Source organism: Monopterus albus, unplaced genomic scaffold (genome assembly GCF_001952655.1).
Source record: "Monopterus albus unplaced genomic scaffold, M_albus_1.0 scaffold332.1, whole genome shotgun sequence".
NCBI classification, from domain to species: Eukaryota; Metazoa; Chordata; class Actinopteri; order Synbranchiformes; family Synbranchidae; genus Monopterus; species Monopterus albus.
Window position 1 is genome coordinate 55,261 of NW_018128212.1, and position 14,149 is coordinate 69,409.

A 14,149-nucleotide genomic window follows, 5' to 3' on the forward strand; every position below is an offset into this window, starting at 1 on the left:
ATTCACGGTGGGAATGGTGGGGGCAGAGGAGGGAAATCTAAAGAGATTCAGTGATTTAGTGAACAAGTCCCTTTGATGTTAAACAGTGCTCCAGTTGGCTAACACAGTAAATATTGACCAGTGATTCAGTGAACACATAGGGTGATATGTAACTATGTAAACATAACTGTGAAATTATGTAAACTTATGTGTGCTATAAAATAAAACCCTTAACTAATCCTATTCATATCTACTCAAAAATAAAAATCACCCTAACAGAACTCATTCAGTTGTTTTCATAATTTTTGTCAGTTCATAAAAGTCATGTAATTATCTTTAGAATTACAACCGCAATAATGAGAGTAACTACTACAGAAGCCCAGAAACAAATATCACCTTTAAAGTAATTGGTTCACACATAGTTTATTATAAAATAAAACTGTGAGTTATGCCTGTCCCTCTAGAACACATGCTCTAAACCTCAAAACCAATGGTTTCTGTAGCTGATATGGGACAGTTAAAGGAAGTATTATAACCTTGGTGCATTTAGAGTTAGGTCACTAATGTTATGGTTTTGCTGTATTTTTATTATGCTTCTTTCATTTGGTGCTTTAAAGTGCCTTAGATTTGCATTACCTACTTATCTACCCCTCTGATGCATGAATTATGAAAGCCTGAGTCAAAATTTTTTTCTTTAGTGTTTCTATTTTTATTAGGGCATGAAAAAAACAAATATTCACTTTTTTCAAAAATGTGATTTTTTTTTTTTTTTTTACACACGTCTACTCGAGTGGACTACATACTCCTGAGCACTCAACATAAAACAGTATGAACTTAATGTAAAAATGAATTAAATTGTGTTTTATGGCTAATCCATGAACAACTATTTCTTATGCTTTGAAAAACATTTTCACACATTTTAACATTTCATTGGCCTATTGTTTAGGCCTGAACAGGAAAATAAACAACACTCACAAATGTGAAGCTTATACCTAAAGCTAAGTCTAGGTTTCAAAATATCTCCAACAAGAAGAACATTATTCTGAGTCTCCATACTTCTTTATGGATGCAGGACTGGTATTACCATGTCATTATACTAGCATTAATATGTTTTCAGCAACAAGAACAGACATATATGCATCTCTGAACACTTCTGTAATATGCTCTGCATGTCAGTTCATCAAACACAGGCTGTATGAAAGTTGACAAAGCATCCAGGGCACAGTGGCACACAACATTGCATGCAGATGTATTTGGTCTTTCGAGTGCATGCAGCATCGTGGCATCAGTTTGCATTTTTCACCTCGGTGAGTTGGGGCCAGTGATTTCCTGTGCCAAACCTGACCTCACGGGGTACTTTAGTGACTGCTTTGCGCTTCACTGGAGGTGGGGTTGCACTGGGTCTTCCTCTTCTGCTTTGCTGGAGGGACCCAGCATTTATCAGTGCATGAGCTACAGAAGCTTTGAAGAGGAGGAGATTCATCTTTTCCAATCCAGACATCAGGTAGAGGCGCCAGGCATTTACAACGGTCACATCCAAAAAATGAAAAAACACTCGGATGTACCACTGCTTGTTCCTACGTCTGTGGGGATACATTGCCACACACTGGTCAACGAGATCGACCCCACCCATGTGTTGATTGTAAAGGGCCACAGAAAAGGGTATTTGGACCCTGAGCATGGTTTTTTCCTTCTTGGCAACAGAGCAAGCCCCTCTGCCCTCTTCTTTCAGTTGCTGTTCACTCTTGAGTTTCTGATTTGCTCCCTTCAGCCTATTTGCTCTGCATGTACCTGTGCCATAGATGCCACAGTCTTTCAAGGCCTCAATGAGTGGAATGCTGCAAAAGTAGTTGTCAAAAAAGACCTTGTGGTTTTTGTGCTTTATGTCATCACAAAGGCGCATCACTACATCTCCAGCCATTCCCAACCAACTGACGCAATCACGTCTTGCAGAGCCCTGGTACACTTCAAATCTGTACATATAGCCTGAGGTCCCTGCCCTCACCCATACTTTCATTCCCCAGGGTTTGGGCTTTTTTTGGTATGTATTGTTTGATGGAGAGAAGGCCTTTGAAGGGAATGATTTGCTCATCAATGGACTGAAATTCTTCAGGGTCTGCTGCTGCCTTGAATGTTTCCTGAAGTGCACACAGCACTGGTCTTACTTTGAAGAGCCTATCTGTGTTTGCTGGTTGGCAAGTATAGTTATCCACAAAGTGCAGGTAACCCAGAATTTGATCATATCTGTTCATAGACATGGCGTTTGCAATTAATCTGAGACGAAGGCCATCCTCACTAGACCAGTACATTCGTGCCCTAGGGTACCGAATGTACCCCATGACCATGTTGATCCCTAAAAAAATCTGCATTTCTTCTCTTGTCACAGCCAGATTTTCTCTCCCTTTCTGGAGAGCATACAAGTTGGTGTTGTGCACTATATCATCAATGAGATCTGCGAGAAACAGATGCCTAAAGAAATCTACTGGATCTCTTCCCTCAACATTTAATTTCCAGTCTCCTAGAAAAGGAGGCAAGTCTCCATCAAAGTCATTGTCTTGGAATTTCAAGACATTTTTGCGGGCTTGAGTGCGGCCAGGTACCATGTGCACATCTTTCACAGCTCCCTCATCAAGCTGACCCCCCTCTGCATCCTGGCCCTCATGCCTATCTGCATGCTGACTATCTGAATCCTGAGTGACTGCATTTCCTTCATCATCCTCAGCTCCTATGTCTTTATTGTTCTCTGGCAGCCACTCTTCATCACTGTCATTATAATCATCATCACTGAAGTCAGAGGGAATTTCCTGGACTATTCTATAGGCTTCCCTATTCTTTGCTGCACTTGCAGTCTACAAAATATGACAAAATGATAAGTGTTACTCACACAAACTACAACTAATCTGCACAAGACTATTCATTTTTAAATGAATACCCTATAAAATACAGCAAAAATATACTGATTTACAACCAAAACAGTCACAAGATAAGGTGAAGCTATTACATGACTTGAGTCAGAAATATACTTGATGATGCATGATGTCCACTTTATTGGACACATGGTTAATTGCAATTTACTACTTATTGGAAACAAAAAATTCAAAAATAAAATAATGATATTATTACTTAGATGTTACTGTATATCATCATATTTTTTTACCTCTAGGGTTCTTCTGGAATAGAAGGTCTGACAGGATATTCCAGCAGTAGTCAACAAGTGTGGCTTACTGTCAGCCATCTTGGATTCAGAGGAAATTCACTTGCAGTTACAAAACTGACCACTGAATAAACGTCAATGGAGTGGTGCAGTAGAGAGCACTCTAGTGACTGATATGCAGTTCCACCATTGAAACCAGTGCATTTAGGAGAAAATTACTTTTGAATAGCTGTCCACTGCAGTGACCACTATGCGCCAGAGGGTTAAAGCCGTTTTGACATTTTCAGGTTATAAAGTTACCACTTGGATTGAGAATATGTGGCCAGTCTGTAATGCTAGTTTAGACAATTGTCCCAAGATTTTCTGAGATGTGAGTTCTTGTTATCTGACCAGGCTAGCTCTATCGACAGGCAGCTACATCTCATTCAGTGCACAGTAGTCTGTTGGTGAGGATACCAGTGTTCCAGCTGCACATTATAGCTGCTTTTTTTCTGAACCTAACGAGCGGTAAACGTCGTCCTTCTTACCGTCACCCAGTATAACCTAACGGGTTGACATCCTACTTTGCTTTTCCACTGTATTTTTCTGTATTGGTCTCTGCTTACACTTCAAAGTGCAACAGTCAGCCAGTAACAGAGACTGTATGAGCAGTTTTTCAAACAGCTGTTGAACAAGCAGAACACAAACTTGAAGAAATGTGACGTCTTCACCACTTTTCCTGCAGTCCACATTTCACCCCTAAACCAATGAGTGTCATGCCTGTCATTTTTTCTTGAATAACTTTCAAACTAATAATAATAATATTAGCATCATTGCCAGCAGTAGGGTTTCATGGTCAAGTAAAATTATGAGGTTGACCCTTCTAATGTTGCTTTACTATCATGGGAATACTGCTTTTATGGCATGTTGAAACAGAGTCGCCCCTTGGCAGAAGTGTGAACTCTCAGTGCTGTCTAGTTGTACTATGTTATATACTATTACACTTCAATCATTATTAGTATTAATTATTCTGCTATTATCATGCAATGGCCCTAATCCATCACAAGGATTACTATACAATTTCAGTTTTTCTCCAGTTCTTAATTGACCTCTCTCTTTCCATTCTGCTGTCCTCTTTGTCTTACCTCTGTGTACTCTTTGTATCCTTTACTGGCTTCTGCTAAACTCTCCCGGGCCTCCTTACTTCCTGGTGAGGCAGTGTACGCCTTCACCATCTTCTCGGCTCCATCCCTGAGTCTCCTCTGCAGACAATAGGCTTCATACAACTCCTCAATCTGAGACAAAAGGATAAAAACATTGAACATTTAATTTTTCTCTCTTATGTAAAGAAGAAAGCAGCGCCATAACAACTGGAAAGTTGAAAATCGTCAATATTAGACTGGTTATGGCTGTGCCCCTTGATCCTCTTTAGGATAAGTGGTATAGATCATGGATGGTTAGATTGGTTGATGAGTGATTCAGAAAGCTACTGTAAGCTTTGTTGTCTTGCACATTCTCCAAGTATGTGGACATGTTTTAATGTTGAGGTAATGAAAGAGCATTCTTAAATTGCAACTTCTATCAATAACTGCCATCCTGCAGATAATTATACATTGCTTGGCATCCAATGTTTTATATATTTCATTTAGAAGATGTATATTAACCTGTTATCACTTTATAATATGCCCATACACATCCATAACATGTACCCATTAGTAGTCACTTGCCATATGGTGTGTTTCTGAATTTAAGTCCAACATTCAGTCTTCTTTTAGCTCTGGTTTGATCTCCACCAGCTCCTGAGAAAAATATCTGGCTCTTCAGCTGCTTAGTGCTCCACTATGTTCAACAGTCAGTTGCTAAGTTTACAACATAGCCAGCATTGCCATATGAAAGCTTTCTTTATCTACACAGCCTGACATACCTACATAGAAACCTTCATGTTAGATCCCTACATGCATTCCCATACATACATCCAGTACAAGCTTATTTGGGTTATTGGTTTGAATTAAACCAGGCTGTAATCTTTGTCAAGTCACTGCTATTTTATCATTGCCATATCAGAAAGTGAATGAGCTGATGTGTCTTATAACTAAATGCTGCAATAAAATTTATATATACTTACAGAGTGTACTTGAGCAATCTGAGATTATTTGGTTTTAGGCTTCAGGCTAGGATGGACCCAAAATGCAGACATGGACAGGAATCTAGTGTTTATGCTGTTTATTAAAACAGGGGCAAGAAAAACAACAAAATGCTACAGGTACAGAACACTAAAGTCTAAACAGAACAGTCAGGGAGCTATATTACACAACCATGGAGCCAAAACGTAATCTCTAGAACAGATGAAAAAAACAAAGGAGACAGACCTGTTCAAGAATTACAGTGTCCGTTGACCTGTTCAAGACTTATAACTGTATAAGACTGATAACTTTGTGGTCAGGGATGACAATCTATGTTAAAGCCCTTTCAACATATAGATGAAACAAAAGATTCTGTTTTCATCAAGTGAATTTTTGCTGCTGTAAAATTAGAGGACTGTATTTAAGGAGCATTCAGTTGTATAATAGAGCCAGTGCACACAATGGGTTGCAATAAACAAAGGATCAGAAATATATTGGGTTAATGCAGCTGACATAGATAATTTTTTAAATTTAAAATACTAAACATTTTAAATTAGCTGAAATGTCTTTATTGGGTGGAGGTGGTTAGAGCTACTACCTTGCAGCAAAAAAGTTCCGGGTTCGAGTGCTGGCCGACCCAATGCCTTTCTGTGTGGAGTCTGCATGTTTTCCCTGTGCCTGCATGGGTTCTCTCCAGCTCAACTGGTGACTCTAGGGGCTTGAACATACCCTACCTAAGTACACAGATGCTTTAAGCCAGGGGTGGAAGGTGGAAGATACCAATTCACTTTATCTTTCCTCACTCCACTTTCATCTAAGATGGTATCTTCCAGCTTCTGACTGACTGAACACACCTGAGCCAGGTAATCAGCAGCAGGTCAGGCAGGGATAGTTGAAAAACAAGCAGGACAGCGGCCCTCGAGGACTGGAATTGGCCACCCCTGCTTAAGCTATGCAAGATTGATTACGTGTTGTTACGGTCCTGAGTGTGTCTCCTGAAAAATCTTAACGTAACATCACTCTTCTACAAGCAATATAATCATGTCATGGTCTGGGGTTGCGTCAGTGCCTTGGAAAAGGTCACCTACACTTCTGTAATGGCGCCATTAATGGTGAAAAATACATAAAGAATTTGGAGCAACACCTGCTGCCTTCAAGATGACATCTTTTCCAGGGACGCCCATGCATATTTCAACAAGACAATGCAAAACCTCATGCACACATTACTAAGGCCTGGCTGTGGAGGAAAGCGGTGTGAGTGCTGGACTGGCCTGCCTGCAGTCCCCACCTGTCCCTAGTAGAGAATGTGTGGCACATTTTAAAATGCAAATTGTGTCAATGAAGACCCAGGACTGTTGTGCACCATAAGACTTGTTTGCAGGAGGAATGGGAGAAAATGACACCTGACACATTTAATCACTTGGTGTCCTCAGTCCCTAAATGTCTTTTAAATGTTGTGAAAAGGAACGACAACATCACACCGTGGTAAATACTTTACCGTCCCAACTTTCTTTTTTGAATGTGTTGCAGAATTGAAGTGCGTGTTTATTTTGAACAAAGAATAAAATTGATGAGGTGTCACATCAAATAATGTGCTGCTGTATTGTTTCAGATTTAATTTTGATTTTATATACCATCCCAAATTTTTCTGATTTGGGGTTGTATAATGAAAATGTATCAAGTAGACCCTCACCAATGCTGGCTATATAAAATTTTTTTTAGATAGAGGTATCAGTCTTTCAGTTTCTACCAAAAACATCCAGTATCTACAACAAAAGGTTTTAATTCTGTAACTAATGAATGGAACTAAAATGTTTTTCTCTTTTGTCCACCTTCTGTAAGAAAGGTAATCCAAAGATATACATTCAAAGATGAATCCCACAACACAGTGTCAGGTAGTAAAGTGGTAATGTGAATACAAAAATCATGAACACATTTTTTTGACACTTCCTAACTGTTGCAACATTCACTGTTGTGTAAAAACATTGTCTGACAGGGATCATGGTGGTCTTACCTTACTAAGGTGAAACTCCAGTCGTCTTATGTACCTCTTGGTCACCTTCACTTGCTGTTGGGGGAAGCACAAATAAACTTATTTAACCCTACTCAAAATACTGGTTAGGTTACTGATGTTACCTTTGGCAAGATAGTTAATTAGTTCAAAATGCATAATGCCTTAGAAAATATTTCATAGTTGAAATATGGTTAGATAAACTGTGTGATGATAATGCATGTAACATACAATTTCATTACCATTCTATACTTTGTGTTTTCTTGGGTCTAAATTAGGCACACTTATCCCAGCTAGCATGTTTTATTTCATTCATTTCACAGTGGGTGATGACAGTTAGCAACCACTAGGTGATAGCAACACACTAGGAGAAGTGAGGCAGTGTGTATCTAGTTGTTTTGTTTTACAGAGCTGTGTTGGAGGAGGGGGCAACCAGAAAAAGTTAGCATATGATCCTTAGCTTGGGAAATGGCAGTTGGGGCTGGGATTGTTGAGTAATGTCTGTGAACCTGTTATGTGTTGAAACAGCTAAGCAATATGCATCTTGTTTTCTTTGCCTTGTTACAATGCTGAAAGTGGCAGGGTTACATTATTAGTCTTCAGATAATGCTAAATGATATAAATGAGACAGAAATGTGTTGTTGGGTGGCTAGTTCGTGTGCTAGGTAAATGTTTGACATAAGCATTGTTGATTTAAAAAAAAAAAATTCCTTGTACTTTTGCAACTGTCTTACTTAGTTAATTTTACATTAGCCTTAATATGCCCTGCATCTTACTGTTAACATGTATTAGAGTTAAGCTGTGTTCAAACTAATAACATTGGTAAGTATAGGCCTAGTTGGGCTTTTTATCAGCACTGTGTTGGAGGAGGGGAAACCAGAAAAAGTTCATGTACTATCCTTAGCATGTAAAATGCCAACCAGGGCTGGGATTGATGAATGCTTTGACTAAAACTCTGTGTGAATACTGTGTGGGCAGACATATCCAACACAAAGGTCCACGGTTGGAGGCAAAGAATGGACTGTCGCTGCTGACCTCATTGAAGCATTAGTAAAGACTGACAAATTTGCTGATCTGAGGACCTTAGACATTGTTTGTGTAGATTCTACAAGTAAGAGTATATTCCAGAGACATAAGGAGAATGTTCAGGAATATTTTTGAATATAAACTAAGTTCAAAAAGATAATAATGTGTTGATCGCAAACAAGTTGGCTTTATGAGCCGGCTCTTTCACGTGAACAATAAGAGCTGGCTCCCGTTTGAGAGCCAATTTTTTTTTTGTGGTTATTGTTAATACATGTCATAGATCGAATCATTGCTAAATTTGGCTGAATTATAAAAGCCATAAGTACTACTAAATGAACATGCACTTAGGAGCCAAAAGAGCCAGCTCTCTGAAAAGAGCTGGAATTCCCAACACTATTGTGCACAACTACACAAGTTAAAGCTGTTGAATAATAAGCTGGAACTTTAAAAATAAATGGTATATTCTCTGAATGAATCAGTTTTGTCTGCAGCCTATAGGGATATTTATTCAAATCTTTATGCAAAGGGTAACTATTTTCTTTTACCAAGATCCAAAACATTAATATTGGACAAGTAGCCATGATCTGAGAGATCATTTTTTCTTATCTCTGGTAGTAACCTGGTAGACTGACAAAGAAACTTGGTTACACTTACATTCCACTGCACTCAGAAGAACTGGCAAAGCATAGACTAATATTTAATCCTACTAGTGAGTAGGGATGGGCAATGATTTTCAAATATTCGAATAATCATTAAATTTTACATACAACTGTGGTTTTGTCTTTAAAAACAAAGAGCCACTGTTCTCCCTTGCTTTTGCTGGTGCCTTGAAAAAACAAATTAATGAGGTCAGTATATCATTTTACTACAGTGTCAAATACAAACAGCAGAAACACGCAAAGACTACAGCCATCAAAATGTTCTGTGTGGAACCTTTTTGAGAAATGAGGTGCAGTGCAAACTCTGCCAGGTTAAGTTAGCATATCATAATGAGACAACAACTATGCACAGCCATTTGAAGGCGAAGCATTCAACCGAAAATGGGGTGCAGTCTGTAGTCAACAGTCAATGGCTAGCTTTGTCACCTGAAGAAGAAAGGTCAGTGAGCAGAGCAAACAACGGCCCTCATCACAAAGATGATGGCCAAGGACATGCTACCCATTAGCTCTGTTGAAGAGGAGGCTTTTCAAAGTTTGATGGCATTTGTTCAGCCAGAATTGACAGCCCCATCAAGAAAAGCAGTCACGGATAAACTGTGATCATTCATCTTCTATACCGCTCAGTCCAAAACAGGGCCGCGGGAGCCAATCCCAGCCAGCAATCGGGCGAAGGCGGGGTACACCCTGGACAGGTCGCCAGTCCATTGCAGGGCCAACACACAGACGAGCAACCACTCACACGCACACAGTCACTCCGACAGGCCATTTAGAGACACCAATCAACCTAAACCACATGTTTTGGGACAGTGGGAGGAAGCCAGAGTACCGGAGAGAACATGCAAACTCCGCACAGAAAGGTCACAAACCCGCAACCTTCACGCTGTGAGGAAACAGCACTAACCACTGCGCCACCGTGCTGCACTGTGCCATTATATAAACTGGAAAATACAAAGTGCTGTTATTCAGACTAAAACTATGCTGGACTGGTATACTGGTGAAAACCTGGTGAATGTGCATTCCACCACTGTGGAATACTGGGGACTAACAGGTAAAGTCACAGCATGCGCACATGGCAATGCTAGCAATATATTGCTATTGGTTGATGATGACCTGTAGTGTTATACATTTTATGTAGTCTTGATTTGGGTGTGTACAGTGGTCATTTACATTTAAAAGCATTCTAAATATACTTCAAGTACATTTTAACACCCCATAGTCAACTTTAATCATAGAAAATGTAATTTCCCAACAACAAAATTATGTCCAGTGAAAATGCTGAGTGGCTAGTAACTTTGTAAAACCACTAGCCACAGCAGCTGGTGAGCAAAAAACTGAATGTCAAGCCCTGTTACAAACACATGCTGCTGTTCTAGTTTCACCTCCTTATTGTCATCACCTCCTATTTTGTACCTTGCCTGCATTTCATTTGGACTGAGGCCAACTCACTGGTTATTTTATTACCTCACGTTTAGACTACTGCAACGCCCTTTATGCGGGTGTCTCACAGGCTTCACTCCGGGAACTTCAACTAGTCCAAAATGCAGCAGCCCAGCTGTTATCAAACTCCCCCAGGTATGCTCATATTACCCCAGTTCTTTGTTCCTTACACTGGCTCCCAATACAGTACAGAGTTAAATTTAAGACGTGTTTATTTATTTTTAAGGCTGTCCACAGACTCGCTCCGCCGTACCTGTCGGACCTTCTGTCCAGGTACAGTACGCTCCGCGAAGAGCCCTTTGCTCCTCAGAACAGTTGTCCCTGGTTGTCCCGCGAGCTCGTTATAAAAAATGGGGCAACCGTTCTTTTGCTGTATATGGCCCCAGCCTCTGGAATTCCCTTCCTCTAGAAGTACGGTCTAAGACTGAGTTAGCAGGTTTCAAGTTGGCTTTAAAAATCCATTTCTTTAAGCAGGCTTTTTATGCTTAATCTGCTCTCACATCCCCTGTTAATGTTGTTTTATTTAGTTGTGCTATGTAACTTCTACTTTGGCATGATACGTTTATAATTTGGTTTTAGAAATCTGTGTTTTAATGTGTTTAGGTTGATTGTTTTAGCATTGTTTCCATCTGGTATATTTATTTTACTGTGCAGCACTCTGGGCTCCTTAGAGTTGTAGAGTGCTATATAAATAAAGTTTATTATTATTATTATTTTAAGGGACAGTAGTTTGGACTGGCCAGTCATTGAGCCAAAGTTCCAGCCTTCAATGGACAGAATACTTGAGCTCAGGCCTCAAACACCCTGCTACTCTGATGTGCAGGCCAAGCCACAGCTCAGTTCTGCTCCTGAACCACCACCTGTTGGAGTCACCCTGAACCTGGCTGAGGCAAGAAACATCTGGCTTCATTTAATAGTCCAAATAGCAGGACCCCTTATCTTGCTTTCTCCGGTCACCCCAGTGTCTCTTGTCCCCATTATTCCTGACTCTTAGCCTTCTGATGCACCATAGCCAATACTGACATCACCTGAGACCCCTTGCACACCTGAGCTTCAGGCTGCCCCAGCACCCAACTTTATGTTCCTGACACCAGGCAAGTCTGAATCTCAGCATCAATCTGTTCCAAAAAAGAGATGTTGCCTCAGGCTGATGCTGCCTCTGTTCCTGTTTCCGAGTGGGTCAACACTGCCTCTGCTTCAGCTCCTGTTCCACAGTGAGGATGTCAATGCTGCTGCCTCTGTTCCTGGTCCTGGGCAGGTCGATGCTGTCTCTGTTCATGTTTCCTAGAGTGCTGACACTGCTTCTGCCTCTGTTCCTGGTCCCAAGCAGGTCAGAGTGGTCTCTGTTCCTATTTCCAAACAGGTCGGTGCTTCCAGGTCAGTTCCCAAGTGGGTCAACAACACAAATGTCTTTGCTCCTGAGTGGGTTGATCAGAGGTGGTCTCTGAACCTGTCACCGGGTAAGTTGGTGAGGACACTGGCACTGCCTCTCTTCCTGCTGCCCGGTGGGTCCACAACTCTGACACCGCCTCATTTCCTGTTCCTTGGTGGTCGATGAGGCCAACACCTCTGCTCCTGCCACTGAGTGGGTCAACAATGTTTCCCCTTCTGTCCTGGTTCCAGGGAGTCCTCTGAGACCAGCACCACCCATGCTCCAGTCCATCAGCAGGTTGACGAAGAAGCTAAAGCCACCACTGCTCCCAAGCAGGTAGGCCTGCATGCCAGAACCACCTCAGTACCTCTCCCTACCTATAAAATGAAGAGTTGTCAATGCTGTCACTACAGCTGTTCCTGAGGCAACTAGCAATGAAGACGAAGTCAACTCCGCCCTTGTGCCTCGCTGGGTCAAGAGCAACAACACAGCTCTTGTTCCTTAGTCCCAGTAGGTTGAGAGTGATGCCACCATTTCTGTCCTGCTGAGTTGACAATGATGGCACCACCTCTGCTCCAGTGCTCCGGTGGGTTGGAATTGATGCTCCTGCTCCTGTGTTCTGGTGGGTTGACAGTGACACCACCGCTCATGTCCCTGTGCTCCTGTGGGTCCCACTGCTCTCATTACTACCTTGGGCTAGGTCAACACCACCCTAGCTGAAGTCCTCAAGGATGTCCCAGCCTCACTAGTTCAACAACCTAATGCCCAGCCTGCTGCAGACAGGTCCTGCCTCAGATGCTGGCCTCCTATTCATCCTCCTGAGGGGTCCCGCCGCAGCAGTGGGTCTTCTGGCTATCTGGCTTCTGGCTAAAGGAGAGTAACTGCCAAGCTAATGTACTGTTGCTTTAAGCTACTGAAAGACATCTTATAAATGTTTCAATTGTAAAACTTGCATCAGTATTTTGAGTTGTTGGACTGTGAAAGAGCTGTTTTATTGTGGGTATAAAAGAAATGTAGATGTGTCTGGAACTAATTAATGAAAGGCAAAAGTGAGAGGAGTGGACCAGTGACCACGATGCGACTGTTACACTTGTTGAATTTGTGCTGTGGAAATGTGCGTTAAAAAGAATATATCAACAGTAAGGTAAGCATGGAGGAAGTGTTGCATTTGCTTTAATGTTAATTTACAACAGGAGGCTTTTAATTAAATTACTGTATGATTACATACAGGCCTGTTTCTGGTATAAACCTGTCTTTGTGCAGATGAGACACTAAGAATTTACAGTAGCTCACCTTGTCCAGTTCATACAGGAAACCCTGAAGGGGAGAAAAACATCAAGTCATCAGTATCACTTACACACTCGACAACTGAAGACAATCAAAAATCAAGAAATAAAAGTTCTTTTGTTTCCATAAACATAAGAGATTTGTAGGTGGGTTAGCATTAAAGGGTGTTTTCCTTTTCATTTGTAATCCTGAACCAAACAGTAAAATGTCAAAATGTACCAGTCTGGAGTTCCTCTTTGATTCTTTAATCTGTTTGCTGAGGCTATCCAAGTCCATCTGATGAACCTGCAGGTAAGACCTGAGAGAACACATAAAAAGAACACACACACACACACAAGTCACAGAAGCGGTCTAAAGGTAAGTGGTTAAATGTATCCCATGTAGCATAAAGGGTTTATATGCTGAAGTTTTGAGAAAATTCTTTAAATTCTGCTTACTGCAGTGATTAACTATCTCACTGTCACCTCTTCCTATAAAAATACACATTTGGTGTGTTTCAACTCAGCAACTTCATATTTAATGGTCAGTGTTATAATACTGAATATTATATTGTGTGGGTGATCTGCTTAGTTATGCATGTTGTTCCTCCCTTGGTGTTGAGTGTGTGTGAGATAACTGCTCGTTGGCATGTGATTGTGTGCAAATAAGTCTGGGTGGTTGTGCATGTAGGATTGGTTTCTCTATTTCCAGCCCAACACTTCACATTTAGTACCACTAGTGCTAGTCTGATGTGAAGTTTTCACTGTGTATATCCCTTGGGTGCTTTAAGGAAGGGCTGCCTTTTTTGTTAGCATTAATGAAACAAAATTAATGATACCTGTCAGTTTTTTAGTTTTTAGTCTGTGTGGGGTTACTTAATTTAGTTGTTTCTTTACCAATGCAGTAGTAACACAATATAAGAACATAGCAGGGACAGACATCACAATTTCAGAAATATTAGTCAGTGAGTATGAGTCACCAACACAGTGTCAAGGACATGATGCTTCAAAATTAAATCTGAGAGTTGCTATACGTATGTATCACTGCGTGCAAGTATACTCACTGAAGACCTTTTTTCAGTGCGTCATAGACCTGATCCAGTCGCTCTGGTTGAGGAATTTTAGGTGGTGGGTAAGACTTGGT

General features: G+C 40.9%; 1 protein-coding gene across 1 annotated transcript in view; it reads right to left on the reverse strand.

The window, feature by feature from the left end:
* LOC109974400 (protein FAM65A-like) overlaps positions 1-14,143 on the reverse strand; it is a 53,978-nt gene extending 39,835 nt beyond the window's left edge. Inside the window, exons 1-5 of the mRNA XM_020624579.1 lie at positions 14,070-14,143; positions 13,247-13,325; positions 13,034-13,057; positions 7,250-7,303; positions 4,258-4,407 (exon numbers count right to left, since the gene is read on the reverse strand). Coding sequence (XP_020480235.1) covers positions 4,258-4,407; positions 7,250-7,303; positions 13,034-13,057; positions 13,247-13,303 — 285 coding nt within the window. The 5' untranslated portion in view covers positions 13,304-13,325; positions 14,070-14,143. The remainder of the gene's footprint in view (positions 1-4,257; positions 4,408-7,249; positions 7,304-13,033; positions 13,058-13,246; positions 13,326-14,069) is intronic.
* Between the last annotated feature and the right edge of the window lie 6 nt (positions 14,144-14,149).